At 33.6% G+C, this 18,452-nt stretch overlaps 1 protein-coding gene across 1 annotated transcript in view; it reads left to right on the top strand.

Annotated features, from left to right (window-relative positions):
• The window catches only part of LOC121373262 (talin-1-like), a 101,876-nt gene that overhangs the window by 65,970 nt on the left and 17,454 nt on the right, over positions 1 to 18,452 (top strand). Inside the window, exons 38-42 of the mRNA XM_041499784.1 lie at positions 11,133 to 11,249; positions 12,255 to 12,437; positions 13,531 to 13,635; positions 14,776 to 14,881; positions 18,353 to 18,382. Coding sequence (XP_041355718.1) covers positions 11,133 to 11,249; positions 12,255 to 12,437; positions 13,531 to 13,635; positions 14,776 to 14,881; positions 18,353 to 18,382 — 541 coding nt within the window. The remainder of the gene's footprint in view (positions 1 to 11,132; positions 11,250 to 12,254; positions 12,438 to 13,530; positions 13,636 to 14,775; positions 14,882 to 18,352; positions 18,383 to 18,452) is intronic.

Here is an 18,452-nt window from a genome sequence, read left to right on the forward strand (position 1 = left end):
TAACATTTTATCTGGACCCAATTGTTTTAGGCCCTATCCTTGTTATATATCTAGAAATGTGGCATTCAAAATTTTGAATCTTTAACATTTTAAATCTCTGACATTCCATATTGTGTTAACTAAATAAATCTGTAATAAGTATTATTACTCTGCCATCTATGTGAACTAAGCAATCTTTAAAGGCATACTGTCACAGACCACTGACCCATTAAATGGCCTAACAAAGTATTACGTGAAACATATGTATTTGATTTAATTGTCCCAAAATGTATTTTATTCAACAATCTACGTAACCATCATACTCCACTTATTAATGGTATTTTCTAAAATAAATAACTGATTTATGGCAATGGTCCATAATTTGAAAAATGATATTGCCACGAGGATTGACATGGATTTCACTCCATCATGGTTTAGTTAAGGTGATTCAATAGCCAGAATTGGTTTCCAAACACTGATGTAATTTTCATTTATTATCCACTTTTGGAGAAATAAGATCCTTATATCCGTGACAGTATGCTTTAACGTGTTGTTACATTAACCTATTTAACAGTCCTGCAAGGTATATATAAATAAATGTATGTAACCATGAACAATCCATTTATTAGTGAGCGTGGATAGAGATCGATCTCGTCTGTGCTGTGGTAGGTTTCAGGATCGATTGTTCTCTACAGAACAAACCATCTAAATCGGTGCCCCACGACTGGTACATGAAAGACCATGATATGTACTGTCCTGTCTATGGAAAAGTGCTAATAAAAAGTTACTGCACTGTCTTCTCTCTCTCACTAACCACTAACGACACCCCCCCCCCCCCCACCCACACACACGTAAACCAGTGCTCCACAGCTGGTTCACCAAAGGACATGATATGTACTGTCCTGTCTATAGGAGAGAGTGCATATAAAAGGTCACTACATTGCCTTCCGTTTGACTAACACTAACAACTAACCATTAAACAGTAGTCCTCATTCTTCATCGAGAAAGTCAAGTGATCACTTCCATTCTCCTCCAAACTCAGCTGAATATTTTTAGGAGAATGGTAAACTGATTGCCTTGTAATAAAATGTGAAATAAATTTAATTTAAAACTTTGTGTGATTGCTCGCCTAGCACTATTTCAGGAGAGTGATCTTCAGCTAGCCTTGATATTTTACTCATGGCAAAGACTGGCCCCAGTCCGGTTAAGCAGTATGGTAGATAGCTGAGGTGTATACCCAGGACATCATGCTTGAACCTCAAGTAGATACAACACGAACATTTAAATAAATACTAAGTGTTGGGTTTCTATCAAAGAGTTTAAGTGTGTGGTCAGAAGCCCTTGTCTTAATTGGATCTAAGCTGAAAATAATCAACACGGAAAGCTTGTAATTATTCAACGTCATGTTACCATTCTAAAGATTGCATCGAAACCAGAAATATCAGGCCTCTAGCTACATTAACTTTTCCACATAGGAACCAGATTGTGCCTACTTTTATCATATAATATCTTACATTTTCAGTGCAATCAAAGTATGTAATATTTTTCAGATCACATACTTTAAGAATTTGATAACTTTGCAAATTAGATGTAAATTAGTCGAGGTCTCGGCACTAGGTTTATTGACATTTAAGCAAACGTACTTGGGTGACACTCCATGATTGACGTATGCATTCATTGTCATCAAATAAAAACATTTCAATGGCAATTTGACACTGAAAGCTGTCAAGCATTCAGAAAACAAAAAACTTTAGGCATAACTTTATTTTGATGTAAGGACATCCAAAATGACGTCATTCGAGTTTGACGTCATTTCCATTCAAAAATACACTGCGCCACATAGTCTTACGTCATTTGAATATCTAGTAATGGCGGACTGGAATTAAAGTTGCGTGTACAGTTTACAAAAACATGTTGTATTAAGCTTGAGCTTATATGATAAAGAGATTATTACCCTCGTGTATTTCGGTATTGTCAATATAATATATTAGGAATAAAAATAATGTATTATAATACAATTTTTATTCCTAATATATGATACTGACGATACCGAAAAACACTCTGGTAATAACCTCTATGTATTTTTTATATAAGTATCTGTACTATGAAATGTTTTAGTCGCCAAATGAAAACAATGGTCACATATGCTACCAAATTAGTCACAGTGTAGAGGGCTGAATGTTGTGTTTATACAGTATTGTGTAACAGAATAAGCTACTTGGCTTATTATAATTCATCCTAACATTGCACTGATAGAAATAAGCAAAAAAAATTACTAGTCCACCGGACAAATATATCTAGAAATCTACTTGTCCTCCAATATTTTCACTTGTCCAAATAAATAGATTGTTTTATTCAAGTACAAGGATGATATTTTTAATTGCTCAAATCTATCTAGAAATCTACTTGTCTGCCAATATTTTCACTTGTCCAAATAAATAGATTGTTTTATTTAAGTACAAGGATGATATTTTTAATTGCTCAAAATGAAACTGCACAGAAATGTTTTACTTGTCCACTGGACAACCACCGAGGCACATTTTACTTGTCCAAATAGATTTTCACTTGTCAATGGACAAGTGCTTATTTTGAACACTGCATTGTATAAGAATAGTGAATCTTCAGTAATTTTTGTTAGGTTTAACAAATACTAGTACATTGTATATAGCTTACAGTGCATCTAAATCTTGCTTAGTATAGTTCATACTAACATTTAGATGATTACATTTTGCTCTTGCATCCCATATGTAATACCCTAAACATTGTTTTAATTGCATGGTTTAGCGAAACAAAAAAACCCCAATAAGGATGTTAGACAAAAATTAAGGTATTTGTCAAAAATTGATCAGGGCTATATAGATCTCACTAAATTGGGCACAACAGGTTGTTGTCAATTCTGAGTGGCAAGATCTCTTTAACAGCAGTGTTTTTAACAACTGCTGAAGAGCTGTAGATATTGAGAAATGTACTTCAAGTTATTTTGATCTAATTAAAACTCTATAGTTTTGATGTGAATTGTTTTTACGTGAAGCATATTTGTACTTAATTTGATTTTGTTACAATCTAAAGCCCCTGACAAAGGAAATAAAGAAAATAATCAAAATGGTAATATCTACATATAATCTTACGTCTTGTTAATGTAACTACTTGTTAATGTAACTACTTGTTAATGTAACTACTTGTTAATGTAACCATGTGTAGTTTTGCCAAGGAATGTGTGATAGTCGAAATACTTTTGTGATTTCTTGTGAAAACATTGTCGTAATTATTCTTGTAAACCAAGAACACGTGCTTCGTAATTTGCTCGGCATGCTTGAAAATACCCTACATCACCTGTCATGGAATATTCAATAATCGTTTTATTTTATTAATTTATATATCATACGTTAAAGATTTAAGCTGGCCAAAACTTATTGTTAGCAGTTTCGTAAAAAAAACTTTCTTGGGAAAACTTTGCAATTGTCAATATTTTCATTGGTGTACAAATGGTAGACTTTTTGGTTACCCTATCGCTTGCCATTAAATAAGTTTTTTAATTGTTTTTTCCAGGGGATATTTCTATTAACAATTTTATTTAGGCCCCTTTAGTTAAAAAAATAAAAAATAAAATAAAAATTAAAATTAAAAAATTAAAATGTGACAAATAAAATATTTTAAATGTTTGATTAGTTCTTTTGCGAATATATGTATATCATGAAATATATTTACCGGATTGTTTTTCACTACATACATGTATCTGGTAAACAGCTTGAATCTTTTGTCGTGAACTAACTGTTGTATGTGACGTTAGTTAATCAATGTTGAGCTGTTAAAATCCAGTAAGTACATTTTATTTATTTTAGTTTTGTTGCCATTTTGTTCTTTTTTTCCAACTTTTTTTTTTTTTTTTCAACCTTTTTTTTGTGTTCCTAAAACACTTTTTGTTTTGTGTGTGTGAAAATAACACGGGCTTTATAATAATTTGCTGAAGAAATTTAATATTCTGTCAGTTAAGAACTCCATTGTTCTTCCAGCAGCACCTGTATATTGGAAGAGCTTCAAGTACAATATGTGAATAAAAATTACTATATAATATACTGGTCTAGGAGTTATAAGAATTTAACTAATTTCAATAATATAATATGAGTTCATAAATACCATTGTTTAATACTCATAAGTCATTGTTTCATTGGTGTGCTTATTCATTCATTCGTAGAATTGATTTCATTATCTTTATGATTTATGAAAACATTTTTTTTTCCTTTTTTCTTTTTAAATTTTTTTTTTTTTTTGATTACTGTTGCTTTATTTACGTGCCTATATCGAAAAGAGGTTCAGACATCTTTTTAAAAAAAATATGTTTTATTAATAAACACAATTTTGACTGCAGATAACTCTAAATGTGATTGGTTTTGATACAAATTGAATTATTTCCCCCTTATTTCCAGGGTAGATACCAATTGCTACCTGCCGAGGTCCGGTATTATATGCATACTGCGTTTGCATGAGTGTGTTGTAGGGATAGGGTGCAACCTTTACATGTTGTGGACTCATAGAACTTCAAGTTGTATGCATAACGAACTGTATAAATTTGGTATTGGTGTCGACATGGATTTCGCTGTCTGAAAATATGTCTCAAATATTCATGGTGCTAAAGTTGTGAAATAAAACATAACAAAGGATTTTAAAAAAAAATTAAAGTATATATTTATTATATATATCTAACAAAAAATTGTTTATCTACTAAATGTAGTTATATTTTTAATGTTTAGTTATTTGTAAAAAAAAAAACATTGTCTGATTTGAAAAATAGCAATATTTTCTTTTCTTTTTTTATTTTATAATATTGCAGAAAAAAAATCTCTTCTTTTTTAAAATCAAGTTATATTTTCCATGTTCAGTTACAAATTGAAAAATGTTTTAATGTCTGATGTATGAAAATATAGATCAAATTTCCTCAATTTTTTTTTAACCAGTTTTACTTTTTAAAACTTTATTACTTTGTTTAATTTCATTTCCTTTGTTTCTTTCTTTATTGATACTTTATTTAGCTTGCCTGCGTAGCTGTAAAGCTTTCAGTAGATTAAATTGTGTGCATGGTACGTTTTTTTGCAGTATTTGTAGTATTTGTCGACGTTGTTTTGTGTATTGGATGCCGAGAAGTAATTATAATACACCTTGACCTTTGACCCATTAATGTTAGGTCAGATAATAATTAATATGTTAAATAGATTTATTCAAAGAGGTTTAATATTATTGTTTCATTTGGCTAATTTGAAATTTAAATTTGCTAAAGATTTACTGTCTAAATGTGCCAAATTACTAATATATTTTGGGAGTTCTTCTTAATCCCTGTATATATATTTACCATAGTTTTGACACCTAATAGCCGATGTATTTTTCGTGCTGGGGTGTCGTTAAACATCTAATTTAAACTGTATAATTATAATAAATTAGAATAACTTCACTTCTTTAAAAACAATAATAATGATAACAAGTTAAAACTCTTAATGTATTTTTATTGATCTGCAAAATAATTTTGTATCTTTTTTATCATTCAACAAACAAAAAAATTCGGAAAAAAAAGAGTGCTCTTTGAAAATATTTCTTTGTAGGTACTTTATAGCCTGTGTTTTGTGAGCATGACTTCGATTCGTTTGTCACTTGGTGTTTTCCGTAAAGATCCATCCACTAGTATCCAGGATGTGAATTTAGCAAAGGCTTCCGAGAATCCAAAATTTTGGGTTTGAAATATGATAATGAGATGCAATCCCTAATTTTTTAAAAATTATATCAATTTAATATTCAGGCAGATTTAAAAAAAATTCTTTAAATTCAATGCCTGGTATCCATAGGGGGGGGGGGGGGTGTGTTAAAAAAAAGAAGTCAATAGCTGTCTTGAATGAAATACATTGAGAATGAATGCCTTGAGATATTGAGCTGATATTTTGTGTATAGCTTTGTCATATACTTTTACAGATCAAGTTTGACTTCCATGGCAATTTACCCATTTTTGACAGAATTATGGCCCTTGAACTTATTAGATACAAACATTTGTTTTCCGGTCTCTTTCGGGTTTTTTCAATGCCTCAAAATATTGAGCTGACATTTTATATATTGCTTACAGATCATGTATAACTTTCATGGTGCTTTACCCAATTTCCACAGAGTTATGGCCCTTGAATTTAGGAGATACGAAAATGTGTTGTCTGGTAGGGTGACATGTACATGTATTGGTTTAGCAGGCCTCAAAGAATTAATTGCACAGGTCCCCCCCCCCCCCCACTTGCCCCCTCCCCCCATTTCCTGTGCCAGTGAATTGCTGTACGTCTTTCCTGGTGGCAGTTTTTGGACAAAAATTATTGCCAGCATTGGAATTCATGTAATGTTGTTTCTTGTATGTAGGTGCACTAATATTTATCATTAAATTGAAGAAAAAAACTTACCATGTGAGGCCCCCCCCCCCCCCCCCCCCCCCCCCAATTTTTTAAATTTTATTTAAATTTAAAATTTGGCCCCTGTTATGATTAAATGATGCTAGTTTTTCCAGTCTTTATCAGACATGGGATACTGCTGAAAAATTGTGGATGAATCGCTGTTTGTAAATGTTTGTTGTTTATTGTTGAGTACTCCATGCTGTTCTTGGTAATTCCCCAGCATGAAGAAATTGCATGATTCTGTGCATTGGTGTTCCAAGTGTTTACGTCATATCACATACAGGGCTCGAAATTAGCAACAGCACCAACATCAATTGTCGTCATTTCAATATAAATTGAAGTGGCATAGGAAGGTGCCAAAAGGTGGGGTGGGGGGTGGGGGGCACACTTTTATATTTGCACACTTTTACACTATTATAAAGCAAATATAAAACAAAATATCTGAAAAGTGTGGGGGTGCACATGTCCCGCCCCCTTAAATGTTAATATAAATATATATTATTTTTTAAGAAATTGAGAAAAATTAAATCCAGACTCCCCCCCCCCCCCCCCCCCCCCCCCTTGTTTTGAGAAAAATAGCAGAATTGTTGTTGATTAAAGCCGAGAGCAGCTTAATTAAAATAAACTAAGTATATCGGCAGAGTTTGATAACATTAACCATCATGTCAGATTTTGAAGTTTTTAATTTCAAAATGAATGACAATTTTATAGCTTAGTAATTAAGTTCCATGGCTTCAGAATTTTGTACGAGGGGGTGGGGGTGGGGGTGGCGGTGGCAGGATGAAATAATAATAAAAATTATTAATTGTATGTGTAAGAATTTTCTATAATCAAAAAGAAAATAATAAATGTTCTGTTTAATTATCAATTGAGAATTTAGTTTAATCACTAAAGTACTAATCAAAATTAAACCCAGGTGATTTTCCAGTCTTACATTAGTTATGAAAATCCCTGGAATAAAAACCATTCATGGTTTAGTAAAACGTGTGTTGCATAACTGTAGTAGTTTCTTCTGGTTTTTGGCTAGTCTAACATTTTACTTGCATGTTGTTTGCATTCTGCACACTTCAAATTAAAATTAGAAATTAAAAACATATATTCACTGTAATGTGTTTCACATTTGAAAAGCTAGTATCTATTTCTGGCAGTATTTTTAAAGAAGTTTTTGTGTCTCTAGATATTTTTAATAGTTTTTCTGAGTTGTACTTAATGTGTATATCATCAATTTATTTTTACATATCAAATGTTTTTTAAAATACCATATTTCCTCTAATAAACCCTCAAAACAGTCTCAAACCCAGCATTTATTGGAGACCCGGCCTTTATTATTTTTTGTAGACAATGATAAAAAGGGACCTGTCATTTTAATGGGGGTTTTTTTCTTCTTTTTAAAAAATATTATGCCAGGGAGTAATTAGTTTATGGCTATCTTATCCAGCATTTATTGGAGGCCGGCACTTATTAGAGGGAATATGGTAGATATTAATTTCTAGATTCAAGTGTTAAATCGTGTTATGTTGTTACAGTAATTATTATTGTGAATTTATTTTATTTGATAGTAATAAATTGGTATCAGTACGTGTATATGTTTGAGTCCTGTTTATTTTTTTTATTGTTTAATTTATTTATTGTAATGACAATTTGGTTTTCGATTGTTCACAAGTTGATACAATGAATCACACATTCCTTGGCAAACATATGAATTATATCTTTATTTTGGTGCTGGAACAGGTTTTCAAATAGGAAGTAGAGAGATAGATAGAGAAGGGGGTGAGAGAGAGAGAGAAGGGGGGAGAGAGACAGACAGAACGAGAGGGGAGAGAGAGGGGCGGGGGGGGACAGAAAGGTGGAGAGAGGAGAGAGAGAGAGAGAAATAGGAAATAGGGTGAGTGGTGAAGGGGGGAAGGACCTACCCACCCACTCGCCACCAGTTGACAAGCAGCAGTTATAACTGAAAAATCCCTTGTTTTTAATATTTATAGTATATGATTATTACCCATATGGTTAAAAATATCTTGGTACATATCTTTTTGATATGTCCCACTAGAACGCCAAGTGGGATGTAACACTTTGTGATGTCATCGATTGGCACACTGTAACCTTACAGGAACGTCAACCAAACGAACTGAGTAATAAAAATTAAGATCGATTATGGGTAATAAATAGGATATTAAACTCGCTACCATTTCGTATCTTGCTTATGTCCCGCTAAAGCTTGTGACAGTTGAAAATTATTTCACTTGGGACATAAACATGATACGAAATGGAAGCTCGTTTAATATCCTGTAAATATGTCATAGTAGTCAGGGTTTCTGCCAAAGGGTAAAATGGGTATGGCGCCATACCCAAATCTTTTTGCAAAATGGTTTTTTTTTTTAAGTTGACCTTTTGAGAAAATTAATATAAGTTGTAGAAGCATCACGAGGGGTATATGGCTTTTTATGTACCCTCTGTGTGTTCTTTTACCCCGAGCCGAAGGCGAGGGTGTAAAAGAGCACACAGAGGGTACATAAAAAGCCATATACCCCGAGAGTTGCTTCTACAACGAATTTATCTTGCCGACATGTTAAACCATATAGCCAAATAATCAAAATAACGCCAGAAAATAATTGTTAACAATTTATTAACGGAGCCGTACCACGCGGACGCGAACAAAACCACTTGCCAGTGACGAAAAATAGTTCCGTCGATAAACGAGTTTTTAACTTCAAATGTTTGTAATACGAAATTGTCTGAAACAGATATTAATAAAAAAAAAAAAAAACACTTTTTTTTAATTAGAAATGTATGTAGTAAAAAAATAAAAATATTAAAAAAAACAAAAAACAACAACTGTTGCTAATCGCGCATTAATACAATAACACCACGACCGTAATTAGGTGGCCGAGTTCAACATTGCAGCTTTTAAAAGTATTAAAATAGTGTATTTTATAGTAAAAATAAAATTAATTATGTATACTTGGTTGATTATCAATGTTATTTATAATCTAATTATTGCTTTAGCATTAACTGGGGCGGCTGGAAACTGTTGGAAATTACAGACGGGGTATAAGAGAATTTGGCTCCGCCCACAGGGGGATAAGGGATTTGTCCAACGGCAAACAACCAATGGGATTAAAGAATTTTACATGAAGGCGAGATAATGACTCTTATCATAACTGTATGATTTTCTTAACCCTAACCCTAAACCTAACCCATTTTCTTTCTTGGGGAGACCCCCCCCCCCCCCCCCCTAAAATACCCCCTGTCAACATTGTAAATATTCAATTTCATGGAGCCACACCCAAAAATGTCTTTCTGGCAGAAACACTGGTAGTGATTTATGAAGTTGTGTTCTACATTGAATATGTTACACCAACAGTACTACATGTACACTGATTATATATGCCTGTTAGATATTTAGCCGTATCTCAGTATTATTAATACATACATTGTGATTTGTGCTGATGTAACTCATGGACACCATTTGAGAGCCACGTGTTACGTAATCAGGTTAGTATTTTGTGTAAACATGTTCTTTTCTTGATTTTGTTGTTGTTTGTTTCACCTTTGAAACTCAAAGGGACATACCCTAGTTTTTAAAAATTTAAGGTTTGTTTTTGAACATTAGAGCAGTTTTTGATAACTGAAGTCATACTTTACTTAGATTTTGTTGTTTAGATTATCCATTTCCATACATTCAAATTGTTTTTGGTCATCCTGGTGTTTTTAATATCACAAAATGCATTTCTCAAATGTTTTAACACACACATGCGTCTGAGAAGTAACAGTTGTGGAGTCGAGTTTTAGTCTTTTTTTTTTTTTTAGGTTATTTCACCATTTCAAAGTCACAGACTCATGTTTCACTTAACTGTAACTTTATCCAAATGTGTTACAGGTTTGTAGATTAGCTAAACTTGGTGTTAATTTTCACGGGTTGAAACTAGGGTCTGTTCCTTTAAAAAAGGTGAAATGTAGATATTACTTTTCCGACGGTGACGGAGATGACATCAACGTTTGGGTTAAGGTTTACACATTAAAGTTTTGAATTTAGATCAGTTAGAGTTGCACCGATGAATGTTTATCACAGTGCACCAATGATGTTTATGGTTGGCGAGACATTTAATTGAGCAGAATTCTTGATTCTGGGTTTTTTAGGTCATCAAATTAATCATCTATTTAATATTGTTACATACATGTACATGCATTTGAAATAAATAGGCAACAGCGGGTTTCCTCTCAAACTCTGTGTGGTCCTTAACCATATGTCTGACGCCATATAACCGTAAATAAAATGTGTTGAGTGCGTCGTTAAATAAAACATTTGTTTCTTTCTTTCTTGAAATAAATAATATTGCAACATTTTTAAAAATAAATGTTTTATGTATTTACATTTGCATACTTTATTCAGAGTTCATATTGATAAAGATTTCACTTATTAAATGGATTTTTAAATACTGGAGTATATACTTGTGAAATTAATGAAAACATTTCCATTTATGTGGGGTTTTGGTAGATTTGCTTTCAATTTATTTTCATGCTTATATCCAAATACAGTTCAAGCATGCTGTCCTGGGCACAGTATTTAAATGTAACATTAAATTAATATGATTGTTACTGCCGTCTTGACTTGCTATCTTATTTTTTTATTATCATATTCATTATTTTTATTTCATGGGGTTTTTTCCTATGTAATTACTATCAAGTCTATATTTTGGTAATAACATTCAGTAATTTTTACATTTGTTTTCTCTACAGGTAATGGTTACTAATGTGACGTCACTGTTGAAGACAGTAAAGACCGTGGAAGATGAGACTGCTAGAGGGACACAGGCTCTGGAGTCGACAATCGAGGCTATTGGGCAGGAAGTCAGAGTGAGGCTTATTTATATTACATTAAAAACATTTTTTTTATATTCATTTCATTTAGACCATAATAAAATTAATGTTAGATTTTCATCCTTTTTTATTTTCAAAATGAGGGCGTACTTGTTTTTGGTTTTTTTTTTAATTTGGCCAGTATAAAAACCTGGAGTTGATCCTTAGCCTATGAGCTGAACAGTTCAGTCACTTTTAAGAGCCCCTATGGACAACCTAGGGAGACATGCCAGCATCATAAGTCCAATTAACGAGCTACTCTCAGCCTACTAAACCTATACATAGCTCCCTACCTTTCCATTTAGATAACCGTTCAAAATTGCACCTAAATTTCTTCATCAAAATGCGCACCCATTCTCTTTGGCTTAATCCAATGGGACATTCCAAATTACATAGCACCATACCACCCTCCGCCTGTTACCTGCTACGGTCGGACTACTGGTGCTCCCTTGCACCTGCCAGTGCAGGTGGTTACTCGTCCTACCCACCTCACCTTTCCTGTCCTGGACGGAGGAGCCGGCTGAGAAAATGAGTTAAGTTTATGGTTAGGGTTAAACAAATAATACAGTAATGATAAGCGTAATTAATTTTGTCAAAAGGTTAACTTAAAAAAAAAAAAAAAATCTGCAAAACATTTGAGTATGGCACTATACCCGTTTTACCCTCTGGCAGAAACCCTGTATTTATATGGCATGTCATGCTGACATCGATTGGGTCAGCTTTATTTTAAAATGGTTTATTCAGTGACATTAATAGCACTTAGCTTTACAAGAAAGTTTAATATTGGTGGGGGGGGGGGGGGGGGGGGGGGGGGGTGTGTGTGGGCTGGTGGAGACTTGCATGTTCTGAGTTGTTTTTAAAAGGAGTGTGCTTTCACAGTCATACATTTTAATATCCAAACTTTGGAAATAAAGGAGTGTGCTTTCACAGTCATACATTTTAATATCCAAACTTTGGAAATACGTTTAATCGTAAAAAAAAATGTTTTTGTTTATTTTTCAGGCCTATGATGTCAGTGAGGACTACACCAAGGGAACCGCTGAGGACATCATTCGATACACTAAACCTGTTACCATGGCAACCGCTAAAGCCGTTGCCGCGGGCAACTCGCTTCGGCAGGAAGACATAATATCCTCCGCTAATATGGGAAGAAAAGCGATCTCAGACCTGCTGCACGTCTGCAAAGTATGTGCATTATTCCTTTCTGTTATATCCATGACTGGTATATCAAAGGCTGGGGTATGTGCTGTCCTGTCTGAGGGATGGTGCATATAAAAGATCCCTTGCTACTAATGGAAAAATGTTTCCTCGCTAAGACTATATGTCAGAATTACCACGTTTGACATCCAATAATAGCTAATGATTTAAAAAAAATCAATGAGCTCTAGTTGTGTCGTTAAACAAATAACAAACTTTAACTTTCTTTTATATTATTAGCACCATTAAACACTGAACTAACACCAAATGTGGCATTATTACACATACACATACACAGGTACATACATGTACATATGCACGCGCACACACACACAAACAGACAAACATACACACAGACACACACACACACACACACACACACACAAAGCATTGTTTAGTTCTAAGCCAGATTCATTTTATTAATGCCAAAAAATACTAATTATATTATTTCATTTTAATGTAACACAGACACCTTAATTATCAGTTACTTAATATAATAAAACATTTTTAAGAGAAATATATTAAACAAAAGTATTTCATAACGAAATATTACAATTCAGACTAAGTGTATAATTTAGAACCTGTTCAAATGATAGCAGAATATGGCGAGACTCTTTGAAATGTACCTATAAATATTCACCTCACCCAGATTTGATCAATCTTCTCCTCTGTCATCTAGGGGCGGCATGTAGCCCAGTGGTAAAGTGTTCGCTTGATGCACGTTCAGTCTGGGATCGATCCCCTTCAGTGGGCCCATTGGGCTATTTCTCGCTCCAGCCAGTGCTCCACAACTGGTATATCAAAGGCTGTGATATGTGTTATCCTGTCTGTGGGATGGTGCATATAAAAGATCCCTTGCTACTAATTGAAAAGAGTAGTCCATGTAGTGGCGACAGCGGGTTTCCTCTCTCAATATCTGTGTGGTCCTTAATCATATGTCTGACACCATATAACTGTAAATAAAATGTGTTGAGTGCCTCGTTAAATAAAACATTTCCTTCTTTCCTTCCTTCCTTCCTCCGCCGTCTGGTACATGTAACTCAGTATGGTACGTGTATAATGTGTTATTGTTTTATTTTAGGGTGCTGCATCAACAGCCGAGACAGCAGAAATTCGACAGAGAGCCATCAATGCGGGCCGTATGTGTGCTGATAGTTACAAGGATCTGTTGGTGGTCGTACACCAGGTAAATACCGTAACAAAGATATCGGGGGGGACATCTATAAAATACACACGATAATAATACAGGAAATAACCTCTCGTTTTTTTTATGACTCCTATACCAGGTTACTACTGGAATGGAGGCTATGATATTAAGGAACATTCATAAAATTGGTGTGCGATTTTGTCGGAAAGTCCGAGAGTCTGAGGCTTGCAAAAATCATGTAGGACTCTCTAGCTTGGCTAGTATACGAGCCCGCATGGCTCGTAAAACTTATTTGTACAAATTACATTGATTGTTCAAAATGACACCGCCAATATATATCTCAAAATCCTGGGAAACCGTCTTGAATAGCGATCTTTTTCATGGTTTCATGCAAAATATTTGGTGTATCTTCTGTTCTACTGGAGACACACAGCGGGGCTCGCTGGGTTGGTGGTGGGCTCTAAAGATTTGTAAACAGGGAGTCCTTATGACACTTAAATGTTTTAAGCCAAAATTGCACACTGGTAAAATACATACACTAAATATATATATAAAAATATTTACACATTTTTCACCCACCTCATATGTCATTTTTTTAATAACTATATCCTCCACAGTACATTGGTAAAAAACATAACTAATGTGGTAGAGAGGTTCAGCTTTTTTTTACGCCTATCTATGATGGGTCATATTATGGTATGGCGTTGTCCGTCCATTCATCTGTTAACTTTTTCTTGTCCGGACCATAGATGCATACAGGACCATCAAACCTCACATGTAAGAACAACTTGGGATGGCGGTGTGTGGCGTACTATATTACTAGGTCATTATGACCTACTTTTCATGGTTTACTGCACACAACAGTAAATCCTATCTTGCCTACAGAAGCATACAGGACCATAAAACGACATGTAGGAACAACTTGGGATGGTGGTTGGTCCAAAACAAACTGTTCATCCATCCCATTGCAAACATTTCACTTAATTTGAATTGAATCGTACCTGTAACATAGTCACTAATATACATGTAAATATGGTTTTCCATCAAACTCTTGATGGGCGTACGTATTATGTACCTCACCCGTACTCTTGTTAAAGATAATTTCAGCTTCTAACTTTTTAGTGGGTAACACATTCGTGCATCAAGCATATATTATCAGGATATTTTTTGTGTTTCCAGTGTGTGGTGAAGCCATCTCAGGAGAACAAACAGGGACTTGCACTCATATCACGCAAAGTAGCCAATAGTGTCAGCGAGCTCGTCCAATCAGCTGAGGCCATCAAAGGTATCTACACATTTACATATTCTCTGTATTTCACACAACAATAAATTTCTCATATGTTGATAGCTGTTATATTCCTTCTTAGTAATAGTAAAATGAAAAGGTTAATGGTGTTAAAAACGTTAGCAAAATAAATCTAAATTGTAAATTTTTAATTAATTTTTGTGTAGATATTTTGAATAATAATAAAGGCTTAGTTTGGGAGGTAGGAGGGCTGCATGCTTTTCTTGGAGAAACCAAACTTATACACCAAAAAGAGAAGAGAAAAACCTTAATGTAACATGGAATAGAAGTTAAGTGAAAGCAGATTTTGGTTTACTTTATTAAAGGGTTGAAACAGTAATTTGCCAAATTGTGAATTAAAGTGAAATTTGAAAAAAATAGTTCTCTTTATTAAATCAACCCCCCAAAAAATAATTTCATTGTGATTTGTCAGCGTTAATGAAATCAGTTGGGTGTAATGTTGTCTGTTCTGTACAGCTGTGTCAAGTTGGTGTCATTGTTTATGCTTGTCATTTAGAAGACAGTTTTTGTTCAGTTGTTAAATCATTGTGCTTTGTTGGCCTGTGTTGTATTACCTATAAAAACATATTCCAGTGTTAGAACCTGAATCTGAACTCTTATTAACATTCCCCTATACTCCTATGGTTTTGGGCACATCCCTTGTAAGTCCGGTGTTAGTGTGGTGGGCAAGGGCTTTTATATGGATTTTTTTTCACTTCCTTGTTAAATATGTAGTAGAAATATGTAGTAAATACTAGCAGTAGCTAGTGGGAATTTCCCTGTTAGCTCAGTTGATAGAGCACTCGACTCTCTCATACTGAAAGTCCGTGGTTCAGATCCCCTCAGTGGAGGTTGATTTTTAATTGTTATAAATAGATTTAGATCTATTGTACTATTTACAAGATTTATTTTCACATACTGAATAAATAGATTTACATTTCCTATTTTAATATCAAGATTTCTGCCAGAAAATAATTTTGAGTGTACGTAATAAAAATAAAATGGATCATTACAGTGTCCCAACTAGGTACATGTACATGTAGTTACGAGTTATTCTTTTTAAATACATTTTATAAACTTTGACAAATTTTAAACAGCACGTCTCTTATTATAATACATTTAAAAGGTTTTTTAAAAATGTATCCATAAACTTTCTATATTTTAGAGTACGTAATTTTACCCTTTGTCCTGCCTGGCAGAAACCCTGAATATTTCAAATCTGGTTTTAAATAGATTTAGATTAATTTTACATTTTTTATTATAGAATTTAATTTAATTTTCTCATGTAGATTTTACGTTTCTTGTTTGAATATTTAAAATCTAGTTGCTCACTGGTTGAGAATTAATCAGGATGGTTGTGCAGATGGTAGTACTGGTGGTGAGATTGGTTGATTACCTCCCTTAGATACATGCCAACCATAGCATGTTCAAAAGCATCAACACTGGAAAAATAACCTGCACAAATTACTTAAGATTTTGTTATTGTGGTTTTTAACTTTTATAAAATGGGGCAGAAAAAAAAATGTAAATTTTTAAATGTGATGATCATAATATGAATGATGTTATATTTTTGCGATTTCGTGTAATATTACTGAATGAAGAAAATGTATAGTGAATAAGTGACCTTATGACCTCGTGACCTCGTTCTGTGTAATGGATGGATTGTTTGCTGCCTTGTTACTGAACCTTTATTAAACCCAACCCAGGCATCATGCTCTGAATTCACGTTCGTATTTGTTGACCTTAAAATCAGAGTTTTTTTTATTGGGTTGTTTTTGTTGTTTCTGAATACTTAAAGGTATGTACCGCATAATTAGTCTATTTATCTACCTGAATACAACATCCAGGTCTCACTTGTAGTGTATTAACAAGGAAAGTTTATGGGGGGCCGAGACATACTCCCCTAATAATGTACTAAAAAAAAACAAGTAAATTTTCTCAAGGAAATATTTCTGACACACCCATTGGTGAGAACATCATTCGTTATTTTTAGTAACACATACATGTACTTGTTTACACATGTATGTGTGTTAACAATTTCAAGACATATGACCGGCTGCTCCTAGGTGATGACCAGGTCACCAATGTCATACATCCATTGAAAAAACAGCATAATCAAAATCGATTTCACTGTGATGTATAGTTCAGCTGACAATCATTTGTCTGTGATGCATAAAGTTAGCAACAAGTGCAAAGGCTGTAAATAACTTTTAGGCGAAAAAGATGTTAAAATTTCCTTAAAACCTGGTTTTTGAGGATATGTAAGAAATAGAAGAATACATTTGTGTCTGTTAGATACCATTTATCTTACAACTCGTCTAAAAATGTATCAAATTGCTTTCATTTGTTAGATAAATTTTAAAACAACTCGTCGTAAGTTAAATGGTATCTAACGGCCACTCATGTATTATTCTCTGTATTTTCACCTTCATGTGTAAATACGTGTAGCCCTGGTCTTGGACACGTCCACCAACTAAGGGATCTTGGAGGATGTACCAAAGACAGCCGTGCTTGAACCTTCCAGTGGACGTAAGCACGATTCAAATGATTGGTTGATTGATTGATTATTCACTTGTAGTGAAACAGTCAAACTAAAAACAAAAACCTTAAAAAAACCCCATACATTTAACAATGACAGCTTTAGAATTTTGAAAGATTTTTTAAAAATATATATACATTAAAAAAAAAAAAAATTATTATTTATTTTTTTTTTTTTTTAATTATACTATACCGATACAGATATCCCAAATTGGGAAAAATAAAAACATGTTCATTAATTTCGTTAGAAAAATTATCCAATGTTTTGACATCTAGCTGTCATGATTCTAGATGTATGTATGACCATCCATCCATCTTAATTAAAGAATAGCCATTTTATTAAAAAAAATTTTAAAGACATTGCTTAGTTAATCAATACTGTGTGTATATATATATATACAGTTGAATTCCATTGGCTCGAACCCCATTGGTGCTTGAGAAAGTGTTTTGGTAACTGCAAAGTTAAAAATTTCAGAGTGAAAGGATTTATTACAAATTACTCTGACTGTGTGATAACACAGACAGGACCGATAATTTCTTTTGAGCAAAGGCTTATAGTCGACCCATTATCAGTTAATATATGGGTTTACCAAAAAACAACCTCAGGACTTCATTTTTGGTTCGAGCGTTGCGGTGTGATCGACCCTTCCGAGGTCAAGCCAACGAGATTCTACTGAATATATATATATATATATATATCAAAACCCCTGCAATTAAGAACATGTCCATGGCAAAAAAAAAAGCATGCCTTTGGAGAAAAAAACCTGAATATCGTCCAATTAAGACAAAAACAAGTGCTGTGGGGAATTAGAATCTCAACTGCATTGCCGATTGTCACGGGCAATTGCAGGGATTGTATATGTAGATTGATTATTGTTATTTTATGTTATGTTAGGTCTTATAACAAAGTACCCATTGTTTTTTCTAAAATAGACTGCAGGCCGCGAGTTCGACCAAAACGAGGTGTGTTTTGTGTTCTTAGTTTGCTGGTGTTTGTGACTTCAGTGTACACTCCACTGCACACCCCTTATAA

Source organism: Gigantopelta aegis, chromosome 5 (genome assembly GCF_016097555.1).
Source record: "Gigantopelta aegis isolate Gae_Host chromosome 5, Gae_host_genome, whole genome shotgun sequence".
In the NCBI taxonomy this organism is placed as follows: domain Eukaryota; kingdom Metazoa; phylum Mollusca; class Gastropoda; order Neomphalida; family Peltospiridae; genus Gigantopelta; species Gigantopelta aegis.